The sequence below is a fragment of the Scyliorhinus torazame genome, chromosome 4 (genome assembly GCF_047496885.1).
Source record: "Scyliorhinus torazame isolate Kashiwa2021f chromosome 4, sScyTor2.1, whole genome shotgun sequence".
Lineage (NCBI taxonomy): Eukaryota > Metazoa > Chordata > Chondrichthyes > Carcharhiniformes > Scyliorhinidae > Scyliorhinus > Scyliorhinus torazame.
Window position 1 is genome coordinate 346,074,675 of NC_092710.1, and position 27,929 is coordinate 346,102,603.

Consider the following 27,929-nt stretch of genomic DNA (forward strand, 5'->3'; position numbering starts at 1 on the left):
CTCGCATCATCCTCCTGGAAATCCTAGCTAGGGCGTTAGAAGCATGCCTGCCTCATCTGACCAGTGCCATCCTGGCCTCATTGACTACATCCTCACCTTCCCAGGACCTCAGCACACTCATCCCCTTCCACCGCCTCCTCATCGGAGGAGACATGCTCTTCTTTTAAATAAATTTAGAGCATCCAATTTTTTCCAATTAAGGGGCAATTTAGCATGGCCAATTCACCTACCCTGCACATCTTTGGGTTGGGGGGTGAGACCCAGGCAGACACAGGGAGAATGTGCAAACTCCACATGGACAGTGACCCGGGGCCAGGATCGAACAGAGTGACCTCTGCTTTGAACATACCCAACAACTCAGTCTCTTATTCCCAGATTGGGTTCTAGATCAGCACCTCCTCACCCCACAGGGAAACATTCTCCTTGTATCTACCCTGTCAAGCCCGGTAAGGATTTCTTTGAGGTTTGAGGAGAGATGTGATGAGCGTAGGTGTAAAGGAGAGAAGGACAACAATTGAAGAGAGTGGACGATTTACAATATCCTTTATTTTTATTAATTCATGGGATGCGGACATCACTGGCTGGCCCAGCATTTATTGCCCATTCAAATTGCTTTTGAACTGAGGGCATTTAAGTGTCAGCGACATTGCTGTGGATCTGAAGTCACATGTAGACCAGACCAGGTTCGGGTGGCTTACTGGCCCAGTGGCGATACCACTATGCCACTGGCGCCCTGGCTAACATGAGGGCCAGGACGGGAGTTGGGTGATTTGCAATTTAATGAGAATAGGTTAGAGGGAACAAGAAGTGAGTCTTTTGGACAAGATGTGTTTAGAAAGGGCATTACAGAGGATAGACAAGAAATTAGAGAAAGATGCAAGTTTTGGACTAAGGAGCATTAAAGGAAGTTTGGCAAGACAGGCTAGTGAAAAGGAGGAACTCAACTTTGTTGACAAAGGCGTTCATGAGATCCTCGCTCTTGCTGTTAAAGGTGAAGGTGGAGGGCAAAGGGGGGAAGAGTTTTAGAAGACAGTTCGCCATCGAGGCAACAAGCTGACGTTATCTTTGCTTTCCATCATTATTCTGGATTGGTGACTAGTTTTAGCAAATAGGATCGGGAGCCAATAACATTTGAACTGGTCCAGTCAGACCTGGTTGTGGATGGCTATATCAATTGCGTGCCATATCCTGCTTCCCTTGGGCTTAAGTGACCAGAGATGAAGGCTGTGCCAGAGGGAATAGTGTAAGGTGCAGTGCACCTCACACCACAGCTCTTGCCTCAGCCTCTACAATTGAGTTTCGACCTTTGACTGATGCTGCTTTTATATTGCACGATTTGAATCCTTGCAATTAGATGAAAGTCCTTTTTCTGGTCAAATTTTCCTCACAGCATAATTAACAGCATAAACCCTTGGGTTCTGGGCTTTGAAGGTTGTCAAAAGTAGCAGAAGTCAACTGATCCCTGCATTTAGGACAATTTTTCATTTATATTGTAGCTTGTTAAGTGCAAATGGATGGAATTGGATTTGTCTTATTGTCACGTGTACCAAGATACAGTGAAAAGTATTGTTCTGTGTATAGTCCAGACAGATCATTCCACACATGGTAGTAAGGCTGTTTAAATCTATTCGTTGGTTGAGATCATTTAGACTGATATCTAAAATTGCAGAAAACGTATGATTTTTTTTACACTGAATGTGGACATTACTGGCTGGGCCGGCATTTACTGCCCATCCCTAATTGCCTTTGAGAAGGTAGAGAGGGTGAGCTGACTTCTTGAACCGCTGTAGTGGGAACGCCTGCAGTGCTGTTCAGGAGCGAGGTCCAGGGGTTTGATTCAGTGACAATGAAGGAATAGCAATAAATACCAAGGTCAGGATGGTGTGTGGCTTGGAGGGGAACATGAGGGTGGTGATGTGCCCTTGCATCTGCTGCCCTTGTCCTTCTAGGCAGGTTTGGAATGTGCTGTTGAAGGAGCTCACCTTGCAGATAGTACAGACTGTTACCACTGTGTATTGTTTTGGGAGGGAGTGAATGTTGAAGGTGGTGGATGGGATGCCAGTTAGGTGGGCTACTTTATCCTGGATGGTGTCAACCTTCTTGTGTGTTGTTGGAGCTGCACCCATCCAGGCAAGGGAGAGTATTCCATCACACTTCTAAGCTGGGCCTTGCAGATAGTGGACAGACTTTGGGGAGTCAGGAGGTGAGTTATTTGCCACAGGATTCCTAGCACCTGACCTTTTCGTGTTGCGCAGTATTTATATGGCGGGTCCAGTTCAGGTTGTAGTCATCATAACCTCCAGGATGTTTCCATTGTGCATTCAGTGCCGCTAGTGTTATTGAATGGCAAAGGGTAATGGCTAGATTCTCTTTTGTTGGAGATGATCATTGCCTGAAACTTGTGTGGCACGAGTGTTACTAGCCATATATCAACCCAAGCCTGAATATTGTCCAGATCGTGCTGCAAATGGACATAGATGTCTTCATTATCTGCGGAGTTACTAATAGTGCTGAACATTGTGTAGCCACCAGCGAACACCCTCAATTCTGACCTCATGATCATTTCAAGTGGTTGCTTGTTAATGAATTCAGAGAAAGATAAAAAGAAAATACAAAGAATAGAAACATGATTATACAAAAAATAAATAACTAAGTACCTCTCCAGAAGAGAGCACATTGTTGAGATACTCAAGAAAGGATTCTTCCTTTATTTCGTTATCAGTGAAGATGAAAGTGATTCCCTTTCCCTCTGCCCCAGCCGTTCTGTACAATATCTTCAAGTCATCCATCAGATTGCTGATGTTGTATGCTCTGAAACAAGCAATAAAATGACACAAAATTACACCAACAGCAACAACTTATAGAAATGCCCTACTCTCAACACAGAAAAATATCTGAAGATTCTTCAATCAAAGATGGGGATTTTGGATACCTGCTCAAACGGTTAAAGAATTTTGGTGTGGAGGAAAAGGGAATTCCAGAGCAGGCAGCCAAAACTCATCGGGAAGAGGATGAACCACTCAAGTCTAATCCAGCAACATTGTGGCTTGCTGCACGTTTTCTCATTTCACACATCCGAAAATAAGGGAATCTAGGAAACAGACTGGGAATTTGATCCAGGGAAGCAGGACAACAGCCTGAGGAGGACCACAACCAAAGACAAGCCTTCGTCACTTGTCAACTAAAGGATTGACATGAATTCCAGAAAAACGACCCCCTGCGGCCTGCAACCTCAATCAGTTTGTATATAACAATGACCTCATCTCAGCAATCACCATCACTCAGTAATGACTCTATTTGCAAAACTTAGAAATAAACACAATCATACCATCCAACTTGCAACAAATATGAACCAGTATCTTCAGTGTCAGCTGTATATTAAGGATGTGATATTGGACCCATTTTTGGAAGCCGCCTAAGAGTTCAAAGAACCATCTGGTTCACTAATGTCCTTTAGGGAAGGAAATCTGTTGACCTCACCCGGACTGGCCTACATGTGCTTCCAGACCCACAGCAATCTCGTTAACTCTTAAATGACCTCGGGGATGTGCAATAAATGCTGGCCCAGCCAGCGACGCCCACATCCCATGATTAAATGTTTTTAATGGTAGCTGCAACATACAGACTAGGACGGGTCCTAGTAAACATTGTTGGAAGAATGCAGAGCAGGCAGATCATGATGTCAATCAGTGTGTAACACTGCTTCAATGTATTGACATTTTCCAACTCAATGCTCCAAACAATGCCCTCTTTGAAGCTTGCACAGTTAAACACACATGAATCAGCTGGAAGAATCCTGCATGTCTCCAACATCAGTGTTATTTATAGGGATATTAGAATCACTGCAGTGCAGAAGGAGGCCATTCAGCCCATTGAGTCTGCACTGACCCTCTGAAGGATTGCCCTATCCCATAACCCCACCTAACCTGTTCATCTCTGGATACTAAGGGGCAATTTTATCATGACCAATGCGCCATATCTGCATATATTTAGACTGTGGGTGGAAACTGGAGCACCCAGAGGAAACCCACACCGACACAGGGAGAACGTGCAAACTCCACACAGTCACCCGAGGCCAGAATTAACCTGGGTCCCTGGCGCTGTGAGGCAGAAGTGCTAGTCACTGTGCCACTGTGTCACCCCATCATCAACTACTTACAGGTTAGTCATTGTTTTGTTCCTCCTCACTGTTCCTGAAGATTTACATTTTGGGGAGTGCTCATTAATTGTTTTTTAAGATTCAAAAAGACCTCAGGGAGTGAGTTGAAGTATATTTTCCTTACTTCAAGGCAACTGCATGAATTAGAAAAAGTGGGACCTATCAGAGATGAAGAGGGGAACGTGTGTGTAGAGGCAGAGGCTGTGAGAAGGGTTTAAATGAATTTTGTGTCTCCGTGTTTACAAAAAAAAGTGTTAAGTAGATGAAGTAATCCAAGAGGAACACTGTGACAAACTGGATGGGATAATCATAAAGAGAGAGGAAATACTCAAAGGGTTGGAAGCCTTGAAAGTTGATAAGTCGCCAGGGCAAGATGGATTGTTTCCTAGGCTGCTAAAGGAGATTAGGGAGGAGATAGAAGATGTTCGAAGGATGGTTTTTCAATCTTTACATGAGAGGTACAGGAGGACTGAGAAATGAAAACGTGGTTCCATTGATTAAAAAGGGATCGAAGGGGGCGGTACAGAGACGCACTACTGCCTCATGGCGCTGAGGACCCGGATTCAATCCCGGCTCCAGGTAGCTGTCCGTGTGGAGTTTGCACATTCTCCCCAAGTCTCACCCCCACAATCCAAAGATGTGCAGGGTAGGTGGATTGACCATGCTAAATTGCCCCTGAATTGGAATTTCTTTACAAAAAAAGGCAACAAAGGAAATGCCAAACAATTATAGGACAGTTAGCCTTACGTCAGTGACAGGCAAATTAGTAGAATCAATCCTGAGTGATCGGATTAGTCAGGGATAGTCAGCATGGATTTGTTAAAGGAAGGTCTTGCCTCACAAATTTGATTGAATTCTTTGAGGAAGTGACAAGCAGTGTTGATGAAGGTGGTGCAGTGGATGTGGTGTACATGTATTTTAGCAAAGCGTTTGACAATGTTGCACTGACAGGTTGGTCAAAAAAGTAAAAGCCCATGGGATGCAGGGCAATGTGGCAAACTGAATAAAAAGTTGGCTTAGTAACAGGAAACAAAGGGGAATGGTCAATGGCTGCCCTAACGGATGGAAACTTGTTTCAAGCGGTGTTCCACATGGCTCGATATTAGGATTTTTACTGTTCTGATATATATTAACGTGTTAGATGTGAATGCGGGTGGCATGATTGGGAAATAAAAGTGATGACCATTGTGCAAAAACCCATCTGATTCATTCATTCATGCCCTCGGGAAGGAAATCTGCCATCCTTATGTGGTCTGGACTCCAGATAGACAGCAGTGTGAATGGCTCTTAACTAACCCCACCAGGGTAATTAGGAATGGGCAATTAATTTAATAATCTTTATTGCCACAAGTAGGCTTACATTAACATTGGAGGAAACCCATGCAGAAATCAGGAGAACGTGCAGACCCCACACAGACAATGACCCAAGCCGGGAATCAAACCTGGGACCTTGGCGCTGTGAAGCAACACGGTAGCTAACCACTATGCTACCATGCCGCCCAATTAATTCTGGCTCATCTGGTGATTTCCACATCCTCTGAATGAATATAAAAAAACAATAAATGGCAATACACTAAGAGGGGTAGATGAAGTGAGAGGTGTTGACATACAAGTACACTGGTCACTAAAGGTGCAGTTCAAGTAGACAAGGTTGTTAAGAAAGCGTATGGAATGTTCTCCTTCATTGGCAGAGGTATAGAATATAAAAATAAGGATATAATGTTGGAATGATATAAAACACTGGTGAGGCCACAAATGGAACATTGTGTGCGCCACATTGCAGGAAGGTCGTTATTGCTCTGGAGAGAGTGCAGAGGAGGTTTACAGGAATGTTGCCAGGGCTAGAAAAGTGTGGCTACGAGGTGAGATTAGATATGTTGTGATTATTTTCCTTGGAACGAAGAAGGCTGAGGGGTGACTTTCTTGGGGTGTGCAAAATTATGAGGGGAAGAGACAGCGTGGGACAGGATAAAATTGTTTCCCTTGGTGGAGAATGCTAGAACCAGGGGACGTGAATTCAAGATATTTGCAGTGGGTGTAGAGGGGACGTGAGGAAGAACTTTTTTAAGCAGAGGGTAGTGAGTGTCTGGAATTCGCTGTCCAAGGTGGTGGTGGAGGCACTCTTTTAAAAAGTACCTGGATCTAGAGGGGAACACCGTGGCGCAGACGCAAGTTTGAACCTGGCCCCGGGTCACCATCCATGTGGAGTTTGTACATTCTCCCTGTCTCTGCATGGGTGTCACACCCACAACCCAAAAAAGATATGCAGGGTAGGTGGATTAGCCAGACTAATCCGCACCTTTAAAAAGAAAAGTACCTGGACCTGCTGTAAACTGTAGGATTATGGGCCGGGTGCAGGAAGTGGGATTAGAAAAAGTGCCTGGGTATCCTTGGGCTGGCATGGACAAGATAGGCTGAATGGCCTCATTCTATGCTCTAGCTTTTCGATGGTTCCCGGCTGGGTCACTGTCTGTGCGGAGTCTGTACATTCTCCCCGTGTCTGCGTGGATTTTCTCCGGGTGCTCCGGTTTCCTCCCACAAGTCCCGAAAGATGTGCTGTTCGATGAAATGGATAAAGAAGCAGAAAGAGATTTCTGTGCTGCTCGCATTCTTCCCAATTATTTTATGCCCCCAACCCCACTCTACTCACCCTCCCACTGCCCACACTCACACCCTCTCCTGTGCTTCTCAGTCTGACCAGTAAAAGCAGGTAACCTGAAATTGTACCATTCATGTAACAGAATTGACCACGTGCAATTTCGGAAGAACATTGGCCCAGTCTGGACTGTGAATGGCGCTGAAAGAATAATTTAAAATTTTCATTGGCAAATATAACTTTTTTGCAATTGTTTAAATACCTGGTTAAAGTGATTTGAAAGATTTTATATCCAGCAATATAAGATGCCAGTTTTGTAAAGCTTTGTTTTCCAGAACCACCGACTCCCACCAGCAAAGCATTTCCACAATCTGTACGGATTATACGAGATATCTGCAAAATATGTTTTCTTGTTGTCAGAAGTAGTTTCTCTTTGTCAAAAGCACAGTTTAACTCGTCAGTGTTTACCATTCTCTTCTCAATGTAAATTAACAACAGAAACAAACATATAACTTACTGAACTCTTGATCAGTTTTGTTAAGGTTCTGCTGACAGCTCGTACACCCTGAGCTGAAAACCCTACCTGTGGGCTGCTTTGCCAACTGGCCTGCTATAATCTCTGTCCTTGAACATAGAATCATAGAATGGTTCCAACATAGATGGAGACCATTTAGTCCGCTGTTTCTGTGCCAGCCCTCTGTGATAACAACTCAGCCAGTTGTTAACAACTCCCTTGCCTCTTCTCGAAATGCTGCAATTTGTTTCTCTTCCGATAATTATCCCAATTCCCTTTGAAAAGTCATGATTGGATCTCTGTCCACCACAAACTCAGATACTGCATTCCAGATCTGGTTTAGGGGCTGATTTAGCACAGTGGGCTAAACAGCTGGCTTGTAATGCAGAACAAGGCCAGCAGCGCAGGTTCAATTCCCGTTATTGGCCTCACCGAACAGGTGCCGGAATGTGGCGACCAGGGGCTTTTCACAGTAACTTCATTGCAGCCTACTTGTGACAATAAGCGATTATTATTATTATTATTAGATCCTAACCACTCACTGCCTAAAATAATATTTTTCTCTTGTCAACCCCAGTCTCTTGTCAATCACTTTAATTCAGTGCTCAGGCTCTTGGTCCTTGCAGCAATGGGAACAATTTCCTCTCATCTACTCTGTCCAGACCTCTCGTGATTCTGAATACCTCGAGGAAATCTCCTCTCAACCTTCTTTCTTTGAAGATGAACCACCCCAGCCTTCTATTCTTGTAACTGAAATCCCTCAAACCCACAACCATTCTTGGAAATCTTCTTTGTACATTCTCCAATGTCTTTGACTGTGTGGCGACAAGAACTGAACAGAATACATCAGTTGAAGTGAAACCATATTAAATTATATTAAGATTCTTTTTGTACTTTATGCCTCTAATTATAAAGCCCGCCATCCCATATGCCCTATTAACAATTTTCTCAAACTAATCTATCCTTCAATGATTTGTGAATATATACCTGCTCCTGCATTGCGTTTAGAATTGCATCCTTTGTTTAATAGGTTCTCCAACTGTGAAGCACACTCCCCGTGAGGTTGAGGGATGAGAAATTGTGAACTCTGAGGCAGCAGTGGTGGATGTGGAGCAGTGACTCAGATTTGAAAGTCCAGGGATGGGCTGCAAGGCCCCTGAACCTGTGAGCACAGCCAAACCCAATGAGTTATGAGACTCGGTCACTGACACAAATAGAGCCTGTAAAATTGTAGGTGTCTTTGTTGTTTCTGTAGTACAAAGGCTGAGGGCGCAATCGACGGGAATGAAATGAAAATGAAAATCGCTTATTGTCACAAGTTGGCTTCAAATTAAGTTACTGTGAAAAGCCCCTAGTCGCCACATTCCAGCACCTGTTCACGGAGGCCGGTGCAGAAATTGAACCCATGCTGCTGGCCTTGTTCTGCTTTACAAGCCAGCTGTTTAGCCCACAGTGCTAAACCGGCCCCAGCCACTGACGACAGAGTCCCGTGGTGCGTGCGATTAGCCAGATGTTTCCCGGTGTTCGGAGCACCAAGAAACACCATGATATCTAATATCCATATATCTAATGCCTTTCGGTATAATTTCAGCCTCCGAGGCCTTTCACGCAAAATGGAGCAATTGATGGAGGGCATCGAGGGTGTGCGAGTCTATGTGGATGACGTGATAATCTGGTCCACCACCCCCGAGGAGCACATAGTTCGGCTCAAACAGGTCTTTAAAAGGGTCCACGAGAATGGTCTCAAGCTAAACAGGGCCAAATGCTCATTTGGTCTGTCTTCAATCAAATTCTTGGGCGACCAAATATCCCAGCAGGTTGTGCAAACTAATTCCGACAAAGTAATGGCAATCAATGCCATGATGACCCCAGAGGACAAAAAGGTGGTACTACGCTTCCTGGGGATCGTGAATTTTCTGGGAAAATTAATTCCTAACATGGCATCCCACACCACAGCCCTCCGGCATCTAGTAAAAAAGACCACAGTATTCCAGTGGACACCAACACATCAAGCGGAGTGGATGGAGCTCAAGGCAAAGCTCACCACAGCCCCAGCCTTTGATCCGACCAAGGAAACAAAAATATCCACCGACGCAAGCCAGGACGGCATTGGTGTGCTGCTCCTCCAGAAAGATGACTCCTCGTCCTGGGCTCCAGTGGCATACGCATCCAGGGCCATGACTCCGACCGAGCAAAGGTACGCACAGATTGAGAAGGAGTGCCTGGGTCTCCTAACAGGAATCGTTAAATTCCACGATTACGTATACAGTCTGCCAAAGTTCACGGTGGAAACAGACCACAGACCCTCAGTCCACATCATCCAGAAGGACTTAAATGACATGACGCCCCGGCTACAGCGCATTCTTCTGCGACTCCGCCGATATGATTTTGACCTCTTCTACACACCGGGCAAGGAGCTGATAATCGTGGTTGCCCTATCCAGATCCATCACCACACCCTGCGAACATGTAGACTTCATTCACCAAATCGAAGCACAGGCACAGATGTGCACCAGCAACTTCCTGGCCACTGATGAACGTGTCGTACAGATACGAGCAGAAACTGCCAAAGACCCTCTGCTGCAAAGGGTAATGCACCACCTCGCAAATGGGTGGCGCAAGGGGCAATGCCCCCAGTTTTTTAATGTCAAGGATTATTTGACGGTTGTTGAAGGGATCATTCTGAAACTGGATCGAATTGTTATCCCCCACAGCATGCAGGCCATAATGCTCAAGCAGATCCATGAGGGTCACCTTGGAGGCGAGAAATACCGACGCAGAGCTCGACAGGCAGTTTACTGGCCTGGGATCAGCCAGGACATCTCCAACATGGTCCTCAATTGCACCACCTGCCAGAGATTCCAACCAGCTCAGCCCAAGGAGAAGCTCCAACATGAGCTTGTGACCTCTCCTTGGTCCAAGGTGGGAATAGACCTCTTTCATGCAAATGACTTTGTACTTCTGATCGATTACTTTTCGAACTACCCAGGAGTTGTGAAGCTGTCGGACCTCACGTCAAAATCAGTCATCAAGGTCTGCAAGGAGACGTTTGCCAGGCACGGTATACCACTCACAGTGATGAGCGACAACGGTCCATGTTTCCACAGCCAAGAGTGGTCCAGCTTTGCATAATCCTACTACTTCAAACATGTCACATCCAGTCCCCACTACCCACAGTCAAACGGGAAGGTGGAAAAAGGGGTCCACATTGTCAAGCAGCTGCAGACTCTGCATCTGATTTCAGCCTTGCACTGTTGGAATACAGGGCAACCCGCCTGTCCACTGGTCTGTCTCCGGCTCAACTACTTATGAATCGCAACCTGCGGACAACTGTTCCAGCCATCCACGTTCCAGACCTTGATCACCTCCCGGTGCTAAGAAAAGTGCAGCAACTCAGGGGCCAGCAGAACTTCGCGTATGATGCTCATGCCACTGATTTGCCTGTGCTGGCTCCAGAGGGTGTTGTTCGCGTCCAGTTGCCTGAGGGAGGCTGGTCAGCCCCAGCTGTTGTTGTACGACAGGTTGCCCCCAGGTCTTTCGTTGTTCGCATGGCTGATGGCTCCATTCTCAGTCGCAACAGAAGGGCACTGCGCAAAGTTACCTGCCCACCACCACCTGACCGCACCCCTCCGTATGTCGAGGCGCCTCCTCCGGACATTTCAAACTATGAGCCCGCCAATCTGGCAGCAATCCCACCTGTCGAGACGCCGGCGTCCCCCCCGCCACCTCTGAGGCAGTCAACACGAATCCACCGCCCACCACAAAGACTGGACTTATAGACTTTAACTGTGTAAAGTTTGTTCACCTTGTTCTGTGTATGCACGATAGACACCTTCCCATGTATATATGTTCACTCACTCACCATTTTGCACATAGTCACACTTGTAAATACAAGCACACAGCCACAAGCATCCAAAATTTATTTAAAAAGGGGAGATGTCATAATATGCACTCATGTTCATAATGAGATACAGACAGGCAGTGATGGACACACACAGGAACCAATCACCACACAGAATACAGAACAACCAATCACCAGGCAGGACAATACAGGGTACATTACCAGTATAAAACACACGAGGCAGGAAGGCTCGGCCTTTTCGTACTGGTGATAGCTGTAGCAGCAGTCAGGGTGCAATGTACAGTAAGCACCTACTACACATGGCATAGGGCAAGTCTGGGCAAGCCAGACCAAGGTTAGCAAGCTTAGATTGATAGAGTGTCAACTATGTACACAGCGAACTATGTACATTACTCGGCAAGTTCAATAAAGCAGTGTTGAACCATCTACAGCGTTGGAAGCCTGTTTTCAAGTGATGCTGCATCGAGTTGCAGTCCGTGTTAATCCAACATAGATAACACATCACCCCGCAGATGCTTTTCTGTAGACCGCGTGTGAATACTGGTCTGGAACGCACACAAAAAACCAATGGGAAACGCCCTGCCAAACCTGCCCGAAATGTTGCTTCGAAATGTTTTGGGTGGATCGCTTCAGTGATCATTTTTTAAAGAGATACACACGATTAGCTCAAAGTTTCAAATCTTACTTTGATAAGGTGTGTCATCGCATCCTTGAAGAAGACAAGATCAAGGAAACCTGATCGGACACCTTCATTATGTTGCACCTGATAAAACTGCAATTTTTCAGTCAGGAATTCGTAGTTTGGGATCTGGAACACATTCAATACAAGCATTAAAATGTTACAAAGAAAGTATCATAAGCGTAATGAAAAATTTGGGATTCTGTCATGCCCAGTAAAGACATTATAATTTTAATAAGGACACGGTGAATCCACACTGAGTAAGAATAAAGCACTTTGGTTTATTTACAGTTACGCTATACACAACGCCCAGTAGATCCCTACCGGGCTTCATCACAGTCACTACCTTACTGGCTGACCTTTAATACATGGATGGAATTACCCTGCCCCTTAGCGGAGGAGCTCGTAATCCGCGAGTTCCACGGGAAAGATAAACATTCTCATCCCGTTGGTCCCACTGCAGATAGGACGGTAATATTCCAAACTTTACTTTACTCAGTGTGGAACATGCACAAATTTACTATTATTTTCATCTGTAATTTTCTTGGTTGTGTTGTTAATGTGTGACGATGTGAGTGAGTAACATGCTCGATATTTTGGGGAGAATACGTGAAGAAACAATTTTTCTGATTTAAAACAATGAAAGGGTTTCTGTTGATTATTCAAATGCGACACAGACTCGGGGCTTCAAACGCACTTAGTTTCCCCACAAAAACTGATGATGAACAATAGGGAGAGAAACAGGAATTATTGTAGTTCTCCCTCACTCGGTGTGCAACAGATGCCATTAGCCCATTTTGCAATGTACAATTGGCAGTTTTTACTCTTTCAAGGGATGTGAGCATCGCTGGCCAGAACAGCATTTACTGATTTACAGCCCATTTCGAATTTAAGTCTTTGCCATGTGTCTGAGCAAAACCTTCCCCAGTCCCCCCATGTATCTGAGTACAACCTTCCCCAGTCTCCCCCCATGTGTCTGAGTACAACCTTTCCCAGTCCCCCCATGTATCTGAGTACAACCTTCCCCAGTCTCCCCCCATGTGTCTGAGCACAACCTTCCCCAGTCCCCCCATGTGTCTGAGTACAACCTTCCCCAGTCTCTCCCCATGTGTCTGAGTACAACCTTCCCCAGTCCCCCCATGTGTCTGAGTACAACCTTCCCCAGTCTCTCCCCCATGTGTCTGAGTACAACCTTCCCCAGTCTCCCCCCATGTGTCTGAGCACAACCTTCCCCAGTCCCCCCATGTGTCTGAGTACAACCTTCCCCAGTCTCTCCCCCATGTGTCTGAGTACAACCTTCCCCAGTCCCCCCATGTGTCTGAGTACAACCTTCCCAAATCCCCCCCCCCCATGTGTCTGAGTACAAGCTTCCCCAGTCCCCCCATGTGTCTGAGTACAACCTTCCCCAGTCCCCCCATGTATCTGAGTACAACCTTCGCCAGTCTCCCCCCATGTGTCTGAGTACAACCTTCCCCAATTTAACCCAATTGTCCCCAAACCCAATTGTTTGAGTACAACTTCCCCAGTTTAACACCATTTGTCTGAGTACCACCTACCCCAGTCTCCCCCCATGTGTCTGAGTACAACGTTCCCCAGTCTCCCCCATGTGTCTGAGTACAACCTTCCCCAGTCTACCCCATGTGTCGGAGCACAACTTTCCCCAGTCTCTCCCTAAGTGTCTGAGTACAACCTTCCCAAGACTCCCCCCATGTGTTTGAGTACAACCTTCCCCAGTCTGTCGCCCATGTGTCTGATGAAACCTTCCCAGTCACCCCCATGTGTCTGAGTACAACCTTCCCCAGTCTGTCGCCCATGTGTCTGATACAACCTTCACCAGTCTGTCGCCCATGTGTCTGATACAACCTTCACCAGTCTGTCGCCCATGTGTCTGAATACAACATTCCCCAATTTAACCCCATTTGTCTGAGTACAACCTTCCCCATTCTCCCCCATGTGTCTGAGTACAAGCTTCCCCATTCTACCGCATGTATCTGAGTACAACCTTCCCCAGTTTAACCCCATTTGTTTGAGTACAACCTTCCCCAGTCTCCCCCCATGTGTCTGAGTACAACCTTCCCCAGTCTCCCCCCATGTGTCTGAGTACAACCTTCCCCAGTCTCCCCCCATATGTCTGAGTACAACCTTCCCCAGTCCCCCCATGTATCTGAGTACAACCTTCGCCAGACTCCCCCTATGTGTCTGAGTACAACCTTTCCCAATTTAACCCAATTGTTTGAGTACAACTGGGGATTCCCCAGTTTAACACCATTTGTCTGAGTACCACCTTCCCCAGTCTCCCCCCATGTGTCTGAGTACAACCTTCCCCAGTCTCCCCCATGTGTCTGAGTACAACCTTCCCCAGTCTACCCCATGTGTCTGAGCACAACTTTCCCCAGTCTCTCCCCAAGTGTCTGAGTACCACCTTCCCAAGTCTCCCCCCATGTGTTTGAGTACAACCTTCCCCAGTCTGTCGCCCATGTGTCTGATGCAACCTTCCCAGTCTCCCCCATGTGTCTGAGTACAACCTTCCCCAGTCTGTCGCCCATGTGTCTGATACAACCTTAACCAGTCTGTCGCCCATGTGTCTGATACAACCTTCACCAGTCTGTCGCCCATGTGTCTGAATACAACATTCCCCAATTTAACCCCATTTGTCTGAGTACACCCTTCCCCATTCTCCCCCATGTTTCTGAATAGAACCTTCCCCATTCTCCCCCATGTATCTGAGTACAACCTTCCCCAGTTTAACCCCATTTGTTTGAGTACAACCTTCCCCAGTCTCCCCCCATGTGTCTGAGTACAACCTTCCCCAGTCTCCCCCCATGAGTCTGAGAACAACCTTCTCCAGTTTAACCCCATTTGTCTGAGTACAACCTTCCCCAGTCCCCCCATGTATCTGGGTAAAATCTTCCCCAGTCTCCCCCCATGTATCTGACTACAACCTTCCCCAGTCTCCCCCATGTGCCTGAGTACTACCTTCCCCAGTTTAACACCATTTGTCTGAGTACCACCTTCCCCAGTCTTCCCCCATGTGTCTGTGTACAACCTTCCCCACTTTAATCCCATTTATCTGAGTACAACCTTCCCCAGTCTCCCCCCATGTGTCTGAGTACAACCTTCCCCAGTTTAACCCCATTTATCTGAGTACAACCTTCCAAAGCCACCCCCCATGTGTCTGAGTACAACCTTCCCCAGTTAAAGGACATTTGGCTGAGTATAAACTTCCCCAGTCTCCCCCATGTGTCTGAGTACAACCTTCCCCAGTCTCCCCCCAATTGTTTGAGTACAACCTTTCCCAGTTTAATCCCATTTGTCTGAGTACAACCTTCCCCAGTCTCCCCACATGTGTCTGAGTACAACCTTCCCCAGTCTCCCCCCAAGTGTCTGAGTACAACCTTCCCCAGTCTCCCCCCAATAGTTTGAGTACAACCTTCCCCAGTTTAACCCCACGTGTCTGAGTACAACCTTCCCCAGTCTCTCCCCCATGTGTCTGAGTACAACCTTCCCCAGTCCCCCCCCATGTGTCTGAGTACAACCTTCCCCAGTCCCCCCATGTGTCTGAGTACAACCTTCCCCAGTCCCCCCATGTATCTGAGTACAACCTTCGCCAGTCTCCCCCCATGTGTCTGAGTACAACCTTCCCCAGTTAAACCCCATTTGTTTGAGTACAAACTTCCCCATTCTCCCCCATGTGTCTAGTACAACCTTCCCCAGTCTCCCCCCATGTGTCTGAGTACAACCTTCCCCAGTCTCCCCCCATGTGTCTGAATACAACCTTCCCCAGTCCCCCCATGTATCTGGGTAAAATCTTCCCCAGTGTCCCCCCACGTATCTGAGTACAACCTTCCCCAGTCCCCCCCATGTCCCTGAGTACTACCTTCCCCAGTTTAACACCATTTGTCTGAGTACAACCTTCCCCAGTCTTCCCCCATGTGTCTGAGTACAACCTTCCCCAGTTTAAACCCATTATCTGAGTACAACCATCCCCAGTCTCCCCCATGTGTCTCAGTACAACCTTCCCCAGTCCCCCCATGTATCTGAGTACAACCTTCGCCAGTCTCCCCCCATGTGTCTGAGTACAACCTTCCCCAATTTAACCCCATGTGTCTGAGTACAACCTTTCCCAGTCTCCCCCATGTGACTGAGTACAACCTTCCCCAATTTTACCCCATGTGTCTGAGTACAACCTTCCCCAGTTTAACCCCATTTGTCTGAGTACAACCTTCCCCAGTCTCCTCCCATGTGTCTGAGCACAACCTTCCCCAGTCTCCCCCCATGTGTCTGAGCACAACCTTCCCCAGTCTCCCCCCATGTGTCTGAGTACAACCTTCCCCAGTCTCCCCCCATGTGTCTGTGTACAACCTTCCCCAGTCTCCCCCCATGAGTCTGAGTACAACCTTCCCCAGTTTAACCACATTTGTCTGAGTACAACCTTCCCCAGTCCCCCCAAGTATCTGGGTAAAATCTTCCCCAGTTTCCCCCCATGAGTCTGAGTACTACCTTCCCCAGTTAAACGACATTTAGCTGAGTACAAACTTCCCCAGTCTCCCCCCATGTGTCTGAGTATAACCTTCCCCAGTCTCCCCCCAATTGTTTGAGTACAACCTTCCCCAGTTTAACCCCATTTGTCTGAGTACAACCTTCCAAAGTCACCCCCATGTGTCTGAGTACAACCTTCCCCAGTTAAACGACATTTGGCTGAGTACAAACTTCCCCAGTCTCCCCAATGTGTCTGAGTACAGCCTTCCCCAGTCTCCCACCAATTGTTTGAGTACAACCTTCCCCAGTTTAACCCCATTTGTCTGAGTACAACCTTCCCCAGTCTCTCCCATGTGTCTGAGTACAACCTTCCCCAGTCTCCCCCCATGTGTCTGAGTACAACCTTCCCCAGTCTCTCCCATGTGTGTGAGTACAACCTTCCCTAGTCTCCCCCCATGCGTCTGAGTACAGCCTTCCCCAGTCTCCCCCATGTGTCTGATAAAACCTTCCCCAGTCTGTCGCCCATGTGTCTGAGTACAACATTCCCCAATTTAACCCCATTTGTCTGAGTACAACCTTCCCCATTCTCCCCCATGTGTCTGAGTACAACCTTCCCCAGTTAAACACCATTTGTTTGAGTACAAACTTCCCCATTCTCGCCCATGTGTCTAGTACAACCTTCCCCAGTCTCCCCCCATGTGGCTGAGTACAACATTCCCCAGTCTCCCCCCATGTGTCTGAGTAAAACCTTCCCCAGTCCCCCCATGTATCTGTGTAAAATCTTCCCCAGTCTCCCCCCATGTATCTGAGTACAACCTTCCCCAGTCTCCCCCATGTGCCTGAGTACTACCTTCTGCAGTTTAACACCATTTGTCTGAGTACCACCTTCCCCAGTCTTCCCCCATGAGTCTGAGTACAACCTTCCCCAGTCTCCCCCCATGTGTCTGAGTACAACATTCCCCAGTCTCCCCCATGTGTCTGAGTACAACCTTCCCCAGTTTAACCCCATTTATCTGAGTACAACCTTCCAAAGTCACCCCCCATGTGTCTGAGTACAACCTTCCCCAGTCTCCCCCCATGAGTCTGAGTACAACCTTCCCCAGTCTCCCCCCATGTGTCTGAGTACAACCTTCCCCAGTTTAACCCCATTTGTCTGAGTACAACCTTCCAAAGTCACCCCCCATGTGTCTGATACAACCTTCCCCAGTCGCCCCCATGAGTCTGATACAACCTTCCACAGTCTGTCGACGATGTGTCTCATACGACCTTCCCCAGTCTGTCGCCGATGTATGTGATACAACCTTCCCCAGTCTGTCGCCCATGTGTCTGATACAGCCCTCCTAGTCTCCCCCATGTGTCTGAATACAACCTTCCACAGTCATTCCCGTATCAGACGGCAACATTCCCCAGTCATTCCCAAGTGTCTGAGTACAACCTTCCCAGTCCCCCCATGTGTCTGAGTGCAACCTTCCCCAGTCTGTCGCCCATGTGCCTGATACAACCTTCACCAGTCTGTCGCCCATGTGTCTGAATACAACATTCCCCAATTTAACCCCATTTGCCTGTGTACAACCTTCCCCATTCTCCCCCATGTGTCTGAGTACAACCTTCCCCATTCTCCCCCATGTGTCTGAGTACAACCTTCCCCAGTTTAACCCCATTTGTTTGAGTACAACCTTCCCCAGTCTCCCCCATTGTGTCTGAGTACAACCTTCCCCAGTCTCCCCCATGTGTCTGAGTACAACCTTCCCCAGTTTAACCCATTTATTTGAGTACAACCTTCCCCAATCGCCCCCCATGTGTCTGAGAACAACCTTCCCCAGTCTCCCCCCAATTGTTTGAGTACAACTTCCCCAGTTTAACACCATTTGTCTTAGTACCACCTTCCCAAGTCTCCCCCATGTGTCTGAGTACAACCTTCCCCAGTCTACCCCATGTGTCTGAGCACAACTTTCCCCAGTCTCTCCCCAAGTGTCTGAGTACTACCTTCCCAAGTCCCCCCATGTGTTTGAGTACAACCTTCCCCAGTCTGTCGCCCATGTGTCTGATGCAACCTTCCCAGTCTCCCCCATGTGTCTGAGTACAACCTTCCCCAGACTGTCGCCCATGTGTTTGAGTACAACCTTCCCCAGTCTCACCAGAATTGTTTGAGTACAACCTTCCCCAGTTTAACCCCATTTGTCTGAGTACAACTTTCCAAAGTCACCCCCCATGTGTCTGATACAACCTTCCCCAGTCGCCCCCATGTGTCTGAAACAATCTTCCACAGTCTGTCGCCGATGTGTCTCATACGACCTTCCCCAGTCTGTCGCCGATGTGTATGATACAACCTTCCCCAGTCTGTCGCCCATGTGTCTGATACAACCTTCCCCAGTCTGTCGCCCATGTGTCTGATACAGCCTTCCTAGTCACCCCCATGTGTCTGAATACAACCTTCCACAGTCTGTCGCCCATGCGTCTGATACAGCCTTCCTAGTCTCCCCCATGTGTCTGAATACAACCTTCCCCAGTCATTCCCGAATCAGCCGGCAACCTTCCCCAGTCATTCCCAAGTGTCTGAGTACAACCTTCCCCAGTCCCCCCATGTGTCTGAGTGCAACCTTCCGCAGTCGGTCGCCCATGTGTCTGAGTACAACCTTCCCCAGTCTCTCCCATGTGTCTGAGTACAACCTTCCCCAGTCTGTCGCCCATGTGTCTGATACAACCTTCACCAGTCTGTCGCCCATGTGTCTGAATACAACATTCCCCAATTTAACCCCATTTGTCTGTGTACAACCTTCCCCAATCTCCCCCATGTGTCTGAGTACAACCTTCCCCATTCTCCCCCATGTGTCTGAGTACAACCTTCCCCAGTTTAACCCCATTTGTTTGAGTACAACCTTCCCCAGTCTCCCCCATTGTGTCTGAGTACAACCTTCCCCAGTCTCCCCCCATGTGTCTGAGTACAACCTTCCCCAGTTTAACCCCATTTATTTGAGTACAACCTTCCCCAATCGCCCCGCATGTGTCTGAGTACAACCTTCCCCAGTCTCCCCCCAATTGTTTGAGTACAACTTCCCCAGATTAACACCATTTGTCTTAGTACCACCTTCCCCAGTCTCCCCCATGTGTCTGAGTACACCCTTCCCCAGTCTACCCCATGTGTCTGAGCACAACTTTCCCCAGTCTCTCCCCAAGTGTCTGAGTACAACCTTCCCAAGTCCCCCCATGTGTTTGAGCATAACCTTCCCCAGTCTGTCGCCCATGTGTCTGATGCAACCTTCCCAGTCTCCCCCATGTGTCTGAGTACAACCTTCCCCAGACTGTCGCCCATGTGTTTGAGTACAACCTTCCCCTGTCTCCCCAGAATTGTTTGAGTACAACCTTCCCCAGTTTAACCCCATTTGTCTGAGTACAACTTTCCAAAGTCACCCCCCATGTGTCTGATACAACCTTCCCCAGTCGCCCACATGTGTCTGATACAATCTTCCACAGTCTGTCGCCGATGTGTCTCATACGACCTTCCCCAGTCTGTCGCCGATGTGTATGATACAACCTTCCCCAGTCTGTCGCCCATGTGTCTGATACAACCTTCCCCAGTCTGTCGCCCATGTGTCTGATACAGCCTTCCTAGTCTCCCCCATGTGTCTGAATACAACCTTCCCCAGTCTGTCGCCCATGCGTCTGATACAGCCTTCCTAGTCTCCCGCATGTGTCTGAATACAACCTTCCCCAGTCATTCCCGAATCAGACGGCAACCTTCCCCAGTCATTCCCAAGTGTCTGAGTACAACCTTCCCCAGTCCCCCCATGTGTCTGAGTGCAACCTTCCCCAGTCTGTCGCCCATTTGTCTGAGTACAACCTTCCCCAGTCTCTCCAATGTGTCTGAGTACAATCTTCCCAAGTCTGTCGCCCATGTGTCTGATACAACCTTCCCCAGTCTGACGCCCATGTGTCTGATACAACCTTCCCCATTCTCCCCCATGTGTCTGAATACAACCTTCCCCAGTTTAACCACATTTGTTTGAGTACAACCTTCCCCAGTCTCCCCCCCATGTATCTGAGTACAACCTTCCCCAGTCTCCCCCCATGTGTCTGAGTACAACCTTCCCCAGTTTAACCCTATTTATTTGAGTACAACCTTCCAAAGTCAGCCCCATGTGTCTGAGTACAACCTTCCCCAGTTAAACGACATTTGCCAGAGTACAATCTTCCCCAATCGCCCCCCATGTGTCTGAGTACAACCTTCCCCGTCTCCCCCCAATTGTTTGAGTACAACTTCCCCAGTTTAACACCATTTGTCTGAGTACCACCTTCCCCAGTCTCCCCCATGTGACTGAGTCCATCCTTCCCCAATCTCCCCCCATGTGACTGAGTACAAACTTCCCTAGTCTCTCCCCATGTGTCTGATACAACCGTCCTCAGTCCCCTCAAGGTGTCTGGAGTACATCCTTCCCCAGTCTCCCCCATGTGTCTGATACAACCTCCCCAGTTTCTCCCCCCATATGTCTCAGTACAACTGTCCTCAGTCCCTTCAAGGTGTCTGGAGTACATCCTTCCCCAGTCTCCCCCATGTATCTGATACAACCTTCCCCAGTCTCTCCCCCATGTGTCTGATACAACCTTCCCCAGTCTCTCCCCCATGTATCTGATACAACCTTCCCCAGTCTGTCGCCCCCATGTGTCTCATACGACCTTCCCCAGTCTGTCGCCCATATGTCTGATACAGCCTTCCTAGTCTTCCCCATGTGTCTGAATACAACCTTCCCGAGTCATTCCCGTAACAGACGGCAACCTTCCCCAATCATTCCCAAGTGTCTGAGTACAACCTTCCCCAGTCCCCCCATGTGTCTGAGTACACCCTTCCCCAGTCTGTCGCCCATGTGTCTGATACAACCTTCCACGTCTCCCCCTTGTGTCTGATACAACCTTCCCCAGTGTGTCGCGCATGTGTCTGATACAACCTTCTGCAGTCTGTCGCTCATGTGTCTGATACAACCTTCCCAGTATCCCCCATGTGTATGATACAAGGTTCCGCAGTCTGTCGCCCTTGTGTCTGATACAATCTCCCCAGTCTCTCCCCCATGTGTCCAATACAAACTTCCCCAGTCTGTCACCCATGTGTCTGAGTACAACCTTCCCGAGTCTCCCCCCATGTGTCTGAATATAACCTTAAACAGTCATTCCCGCATCAGACGGTAACCTTCCCTAGTAATTCCAAAGGGTCTGAGTACAACCTTCCCAGTCTCCCCCATGTATCTGAGTACAACCTTCCCCAGTCTGTCACCCATGTGTCTGATACAAACTTTCCCAGCCTGTCGCCCAATTGTCTGATACAACCTTCCCCAGTCTCCCCCATGTGTCTGATACAACCTTCCCCAGTCTCTCCCCCATGTATCTGATACAACCTTCCCCAGTCTCCCCCATGTGTCTGAGTACAACCTTCCCCAGTTTAACCCCATTTATCTGAGTACAACCTTCCAAAGTCACCCCCCATGTGTCTGAGTACAACCTTCCCAAGTTAAACAACATTTGGCTGAGTACAAACTTCCCCAGTCTCCCCCCATGTGTCTGATTACAACCTTCCCCAGTCTCCCCCCAATTGTTTGAGTACAACCTTCCCCAGTTTAACCCCATTTGTCTGAGTACAACCTTCCAAAGTCACCCCCCATGAGTCTGAGTACAACCTTCCCCAGTTAAACGACATTTGGATGAGTACAAACTTCCCCAGTCTCCCCCATGTGTCTGAGTACAACCTTCCCCAGTCTCCCCCCAATTGTTTGAGTACAACCTTCCCCAGCTTAACCCCATTTGTCTGAGTACAACCTTCCCCAGTCTCCCCCATGTGTCTGAGTACAACCTTCCCCAGTCTCCCCCCATGTGTTTGAGTACAACCTTCCCCAGTTTCCCCCATGTGTCTGAGTACAACCTTCCCCAGTCTCCCTCCATTTGTCTGAGTACAACCTTCCCCAGTCTCCCCCATGTGTCTGATACAACCTTCCCCAGTCTGTCGCCCATGTGTCTAAGTACATCATTCCCCAATTTAACCCCATTTATCTGAGTACAACCTTCCCCATTCTCCCCCATGTGTCTGAGTACAACCTTCCCCAATTAAACCCCATTTGTTTGAGTACAACCTTCCCCATTCTCCCCCATGTGTCTAGTACAACCTTCCCCAGTCTCCCCCCATGTGTCTGAGCACAACCTTCCCCAATCGCACCCATGTGTCTGATACAACCTTCCACAGTCTGTCGCCGATGTGTCTCATACGACCTTCCCCAGTCTGTCGCCGATGTGTATGATACAACCTTCCCCAGTCTGTCGCCCATGTGTCTGATACAACCTTCCCCAGTCTCTCCCATGTGTCTGAGTACAACCTTCCCCAGTCTGTCGCCCATGTGTCTGATACAACCATCCCCAGTCTGTCGCCCATGTGTCTGATACAACCTTCACCAGTCTGTCGCCCATGTGTCTGAATACAACATTCCCCAATTTAACCCCATTTGTCTGAGTACAACCTTCCCCATTCTCCCCCATGTGTCTGAGTACAACCTTCCCCATTCTCCCCCATGTGTCTGAGTACAACCTTCCCCAGTTTAACCCCATTTGTTTGTGTACAACCTTCCCCAGTCTTCCCCCATGTGTCTGAGTACAACCTTCCCCAGTCTCAACCCACGTGTCTGAGTACAACCTTCCCCAGTCTCCCCCCAATTGTTTGAGTACAACCTTCCCCAGTTTAACCCCATTTGTCTGAGTACAACCTTCCCCATTCTCCCCCATGTGTCTGAGTACAACCTTCCCCAGTTAATCCCAATTTGTCACCCCCCATGTGTCTGATACAACCTTCCCCAGTCGCCCCCATGTGTCTGATACAACCTTCCACAGTCTGTCGCCGATGTGTCTCATACGACCTTCCCCAGTCTGTCGCCGATGTGTATGATACAACCTTCCCCAGTCTGTCGCCCATGTGTCTGATACAACCTTCCCCAGTCTGTCGCCCATGCGTCTCATACGACCTTCCCCAGTCTGTCGCCCATGTGTCTGATACAGCCTTCCTAGTCTCCCCCATGTGTCTGAATACAACCTTCCCCAGTCATTCCCGTATCAGACGGCAACCTTCCCCAGTCATTCCCAAGTGTCTGAGTACAACCTTGCCCAGTTTAACCCCATTTGTTTGAGTACAACCTTTCCCAGACTGTCGCCCATGTGTTTGAGTACAACCTTCCCCAGTCTCACCAGAATTGTTTGAGTACAACCTTCCCCAGTTTAACCCCATTTGTCTGAGTACAACTTTCCAAAGTCACCCCCCATGTGTCTGATACAACCTTCCCCAGTCGCCCCCATGTGTCTGATACAATCTTCCACAGTCTGTCGCCGATGTGTCTCATACGACCTTCCCCAGTCTGACGCCGATGTGTATGATACAACCTTCCCCAGTCTGTCGCCCATGTGTCTGATACAACCTTCCCCAGTCTGTCGCCCATGTGTCTGATACAGCCTTCCTAGTCTCCCCCATGTGTCTGAATACAACCTTCCCCAGTCTGTCGCCCATGCGTCTGATACAGCCTTCCTAGTCTCCCCCATGTGTCTGAATACAACCTTCCCCAGTCATTCCCGAATCAGACGGCAACCTTCCCCAGTCATTCCCAAGTGTCTGAGTACAACCTTCCCCAGTCCCCCCATGTGTCTGAGTGCAACCTTCCGCAGTCGGTCGCCCATGTGTCTGAGTACAACCTTCCCCAGTCTCTCCCATGTGTCTGAGTACAACCTTCCCCAGTCTGTCGCCCATGTGTCTGATACAACCTTCACCAGTCTGTCGCCCATGTGTCTGAATACAACATTCCCCAATTTAACCCCATTTGTCTGTGTACAACCTTCCCCAATCTCCCCCATGTGTCTGAGTACAACCTTCCCCATTCTCCCCCATGTGTCTGAGTACAACCTTCCCCATTCTCCCCCATGTGTCTGAATACAACCTTCCCCAGTCATTCCCGAATCAGACGGCAACCTTCCCCAGTCATTCCCAAGTGTCTGAGTACAACCTTCCCCAGTCCCCCCATGTGTCTGAGTGCAATCTTCCCAAGTCTGTCGCCCATGTGTCTGATACAACCTTCCCCAGTCTGACGCCCATGTGTCTGATACAACCTTCCCCATTCTCCCCCATGTGTCTGAATACAACCTTCCCCAGTTTAACCACATTTGTTTGAGTACAACCTTCCCCAGTCTCCCCCCCATGTATCTGAGTACAACCTTCCCCAGTCTCCCCCCATGTGTCTGAGTACAACCTTCCCCAGTTTAACCCTATTTATTTGAGTACAACCTTCCAAAGTCAGCCCCATGTGTCTGAGTACAACCTTCCCCAGTTAAACGACATTTGCCAGAGTACAATCTTCCCCAATCGCCCCCCATGTGTCTGAGTACAACCTTCCCCGTCTCCCCCCAATTGTTTGAGTACAACTTCCCCAGTTTAACACCATTTGTCTGAGTACCACCTTCCCCAGTCTCCCCCATGTGACTGAGTCCATCCTTCCCCAATCTCCCCCCATGTGACTGAGTACAAACTTCCCTAGTCTCTCCCCATGTGTCTGATACAACCGTCCTCAGTCCCCTCAAGGTGTCTGGAGTACATCCTTCCCCAGTCTCCCCCATGTGTCTGATACAACCTTCCCCAGTCTCTCCCCCATGTGTCTGATACAACCTTCCCCAGTCTCTCCCCCATGTATCTGATACAACCTTCCCCAGTCTGTCGCCCCCATGTGTCTCATACGACCTTCCCCAGTCTGTCGCCCATATGTCTGATACAGCCTTCCTAGTCTTCCCCATGTGTCTGAATACAACCTTCCCGAGTCATTCCCGTAACAGACGGCAACCTTCCCCAATCATTCCCAAGTGTCTGAGTACAACCTTCCCCAGTCCCCCCATGTGTCTGAGTGCAACCTTCCGCAGTCGGTCGCCCATGTGTCTGAGTACAACCTTCCCCAGTCTCTCCCATGTGTCTGAGTACAACCTTCCCCAGTCTGTCGCCCATGTGTCTGATACAACCTTCACCAGTCTGTCGCCCATGTGTCTGAATACAACATTCCCCAATTTAACCCCATTTGTCTGTGTACAACCTTCCCCAATCTCCCCCATGTGTCTGAGTACAACCTTCCCCATTCTCCCCCATGTGTCTGAGTACAACCTTCCCCAGTTTAACCCCATTTGTTTGAGTACAACCTTCCCCAGTCTCCCCCATTGTGTCTGAGTACAACCTTCCCCAGTCTCCCCCCATGTGTCTGAGTACAACCTTCCCCAGTTTAACCCCATTTATTTGAGTACAACCTTCCCCAGTCTCCCCCCAATTGTTTGAGTACAACTTCCCCAGATTAACACCATTTGTCTTAGTACCACCTTCCCCAGTCTCCCCCATGTGTCTGAGTACACCCTTCCCCAGTCTACCCCATGTGTCTGAGCACAACATTCCCCAGTCTCTCCCCAAGTGTCTGAGTACAACCTTCCCAAGTCCCCCCATGTGTTTGAGTACAACCTTCCCCAGTCTGTCGCCCATGTGTCTGATGCAACCTTCCCAGTCTCCCCCATGTGTCTGAGTACAACCTTCCCCAGACTGTCGCCCATGTGTTTGAGTACAACCTTCCCCTGTCTCCCCAGAATTGTTTGAGTACAACCTTCCCCAGTTTAACCCCATTTGTCTGAGTACAACTTTCCAAAGTCACCCCCCATGTGTCTGATACAACCTTCCCCAGTCGCCCACATGTGTCTGATACAATCTTCCACAGTCTGTCGCCGATGTGTCTCATACGACCTTCCCCAGTCTGTCGCCGATGTGTATGATACAACCTTCCCCAGTCTGTCGCCCATGTGTCTGATACAACCTTCCCCAGTCTGTCGCCCATGTGTCTGATACAGCCTTCCTAGTCTCCCCCATGTGTCTGAATACAACCTTCCCCAGTCTGTCGCCCATGCGTCTGATACAGCCTTCCTAGTCTCCCGCATGTGTCTGAATACAACCTTCCCCAGTCATTCCCGAATCAGACGGCAACCTTCCCCAGTCATTCCCAAGTGTCTGAGTACAACCTTCCCCAGTCCCCCCATGTGTCTGAGTGCAACCTTCCCCAGTCTGTCGCCCATTTGTCTGAGTACAACCTTCCCCAGTCTCTCCAATGTGTCTGAGTACAATCTTCCCAAGTCTGTCGCCCATGTGTCTGATACAACCTTCCCCAGTCTGACGCCCATGTGTCTGATACAACCTTCCCCATTCTCCCCCATGTGTCTGAATACAACCTTCCCCAGTTTAACCACATTTGTTTGAGTACAACCTTCCCCAGTCTCCCCCCCATGTATCTGAGTACAACCTTCCCCAGTCTCCCCCCATGTGTCTGAGTACAACCTTCCCCAGTTTAACCCTATTTATTTGAGTACAACCTTCCAAAGTCAGCCCCATGTGTCTGAGTACAACCTTCCCCAGTTAAACGACATTTGCCAGAGTACAATCTTCCCCAATCGCCACCCATGTGTCTGAGTACAACCTTCCCCGTCTCCCCCCAATTGTTTGAGTACAACTTCCCCAGTTTAACACCATTTGTCTGAGTACCACCTTCCCCAGTCTCCCCCATGTGACTGAGTCCATCCTTCCCCAATCTCCCCCCATGTGACTGAGTACAAACTTCCCTAGTCTCTCCCCATGTGTCTGATACAACCGTCCTCAGTCCCCTCAAGGTGTCTGGAGTACATCCTTCCCCAGTCTCCCCCATGTGTCTGATACAACCTCCCCAGTTTCTCCCCCCATATGTCTCAGTACAACTGTCCTCAGTCCCTTCAAGGTGTCTGGAGTACATCCTTCCCCAGTCTCCCCCATGTATCTGATACAACCTTCCCCAGTCTCTCCCCCATGTGTCTGATACAACCTTCCCCAGTCTCTCCCCCATGTATCTGATACAACCTTCCCCAGTCTGTCGCCCCCATGTGTCTCATACGACCTTCCCCAGTCTGTCGCCCATATGTCTGATACAGCCTTCCTAGTCTTCCCCATGTGTCTGAATACAACCTTCCCGAGTCATTCCCGTAACAGACGGCAACCTTCCCCAATCATTCCCAAGTGTCTGAGTACAACCTTCCCCAGTCCCCCCATGTGTCTGAGTACACCCTTCCCCAGTCTGTCGCCCATGTGTCTGATACAACCTTCCACGTCTCCCCCTTGTGTCTGATACAACCTTCCCCAGTCTGTCGCGCATGTGTCTGATACAACCTTCTGCAGTCTGTCGCTCATGTGTCTGATACAACATTCCCAGTATCCCCCATGTGTCTGATACAAGGTTCCGCAGTCTGTCGCCCTTGTGTCTGATACAATCTCCCCAGTCTCTCCCCCATGTGTCCAATACAAACTTCCCCAGTCTGTCACCCATGTGTCTGAGTACAACCTTCCCGAGTCTCCCCCCATGTGTCTGAATATAACCTTAAACAGTCATTCCCGCATCAGACGGTAACCTTCCCTAGTAATTCCAAAGGGTCTGAGTACAACCTTCCCAGTCTCCCCCATGTGTCTGAGTACAACCTTCCCCAGTCTGTCACCCATGTGTCTGATACAAACTTTCCCAGCCTGTCGCCCAATTGTCTGATACAACCTTCCCCAGTCTCCCCCATGTGTCTGATACAACCTTCCCCA

The 27,929-nt window shown here is 48.8% G+C and overlaps 1 protein-coding gene across 1 annotated transcript in view; it reads right to left on the reverse strand.

Moving 5' to 3' along the window:
* LOC140411508 (dynein axonemal heavy chain 8-like) overlaps positions 1-27,929 on the reverse strand; it is a 2,059,122-nt gene that overhangs the window by 531,555 nt on the left and 1,499,638 nt on the right. Inside the window, exons 60-62 of the mRNA XM_072500594.1 lie at positions 11,816-11,938; positions 7,018-7,148; positions 2,658-2,811 (exon numbers count right to left, since the gene is read on the reverse strand). Of these exons, the coding sequence (XP_072356695.1) occupies positions 2,658-2,811; positions 7,018-7,148; positions 11,816-11,938 (408 nt within the window). The remainder of the gene's footprint in view (positions 1-2,657; positions 2,812-7,017; positions 7,149-11,815; positions 11,939-27,929) is intronic.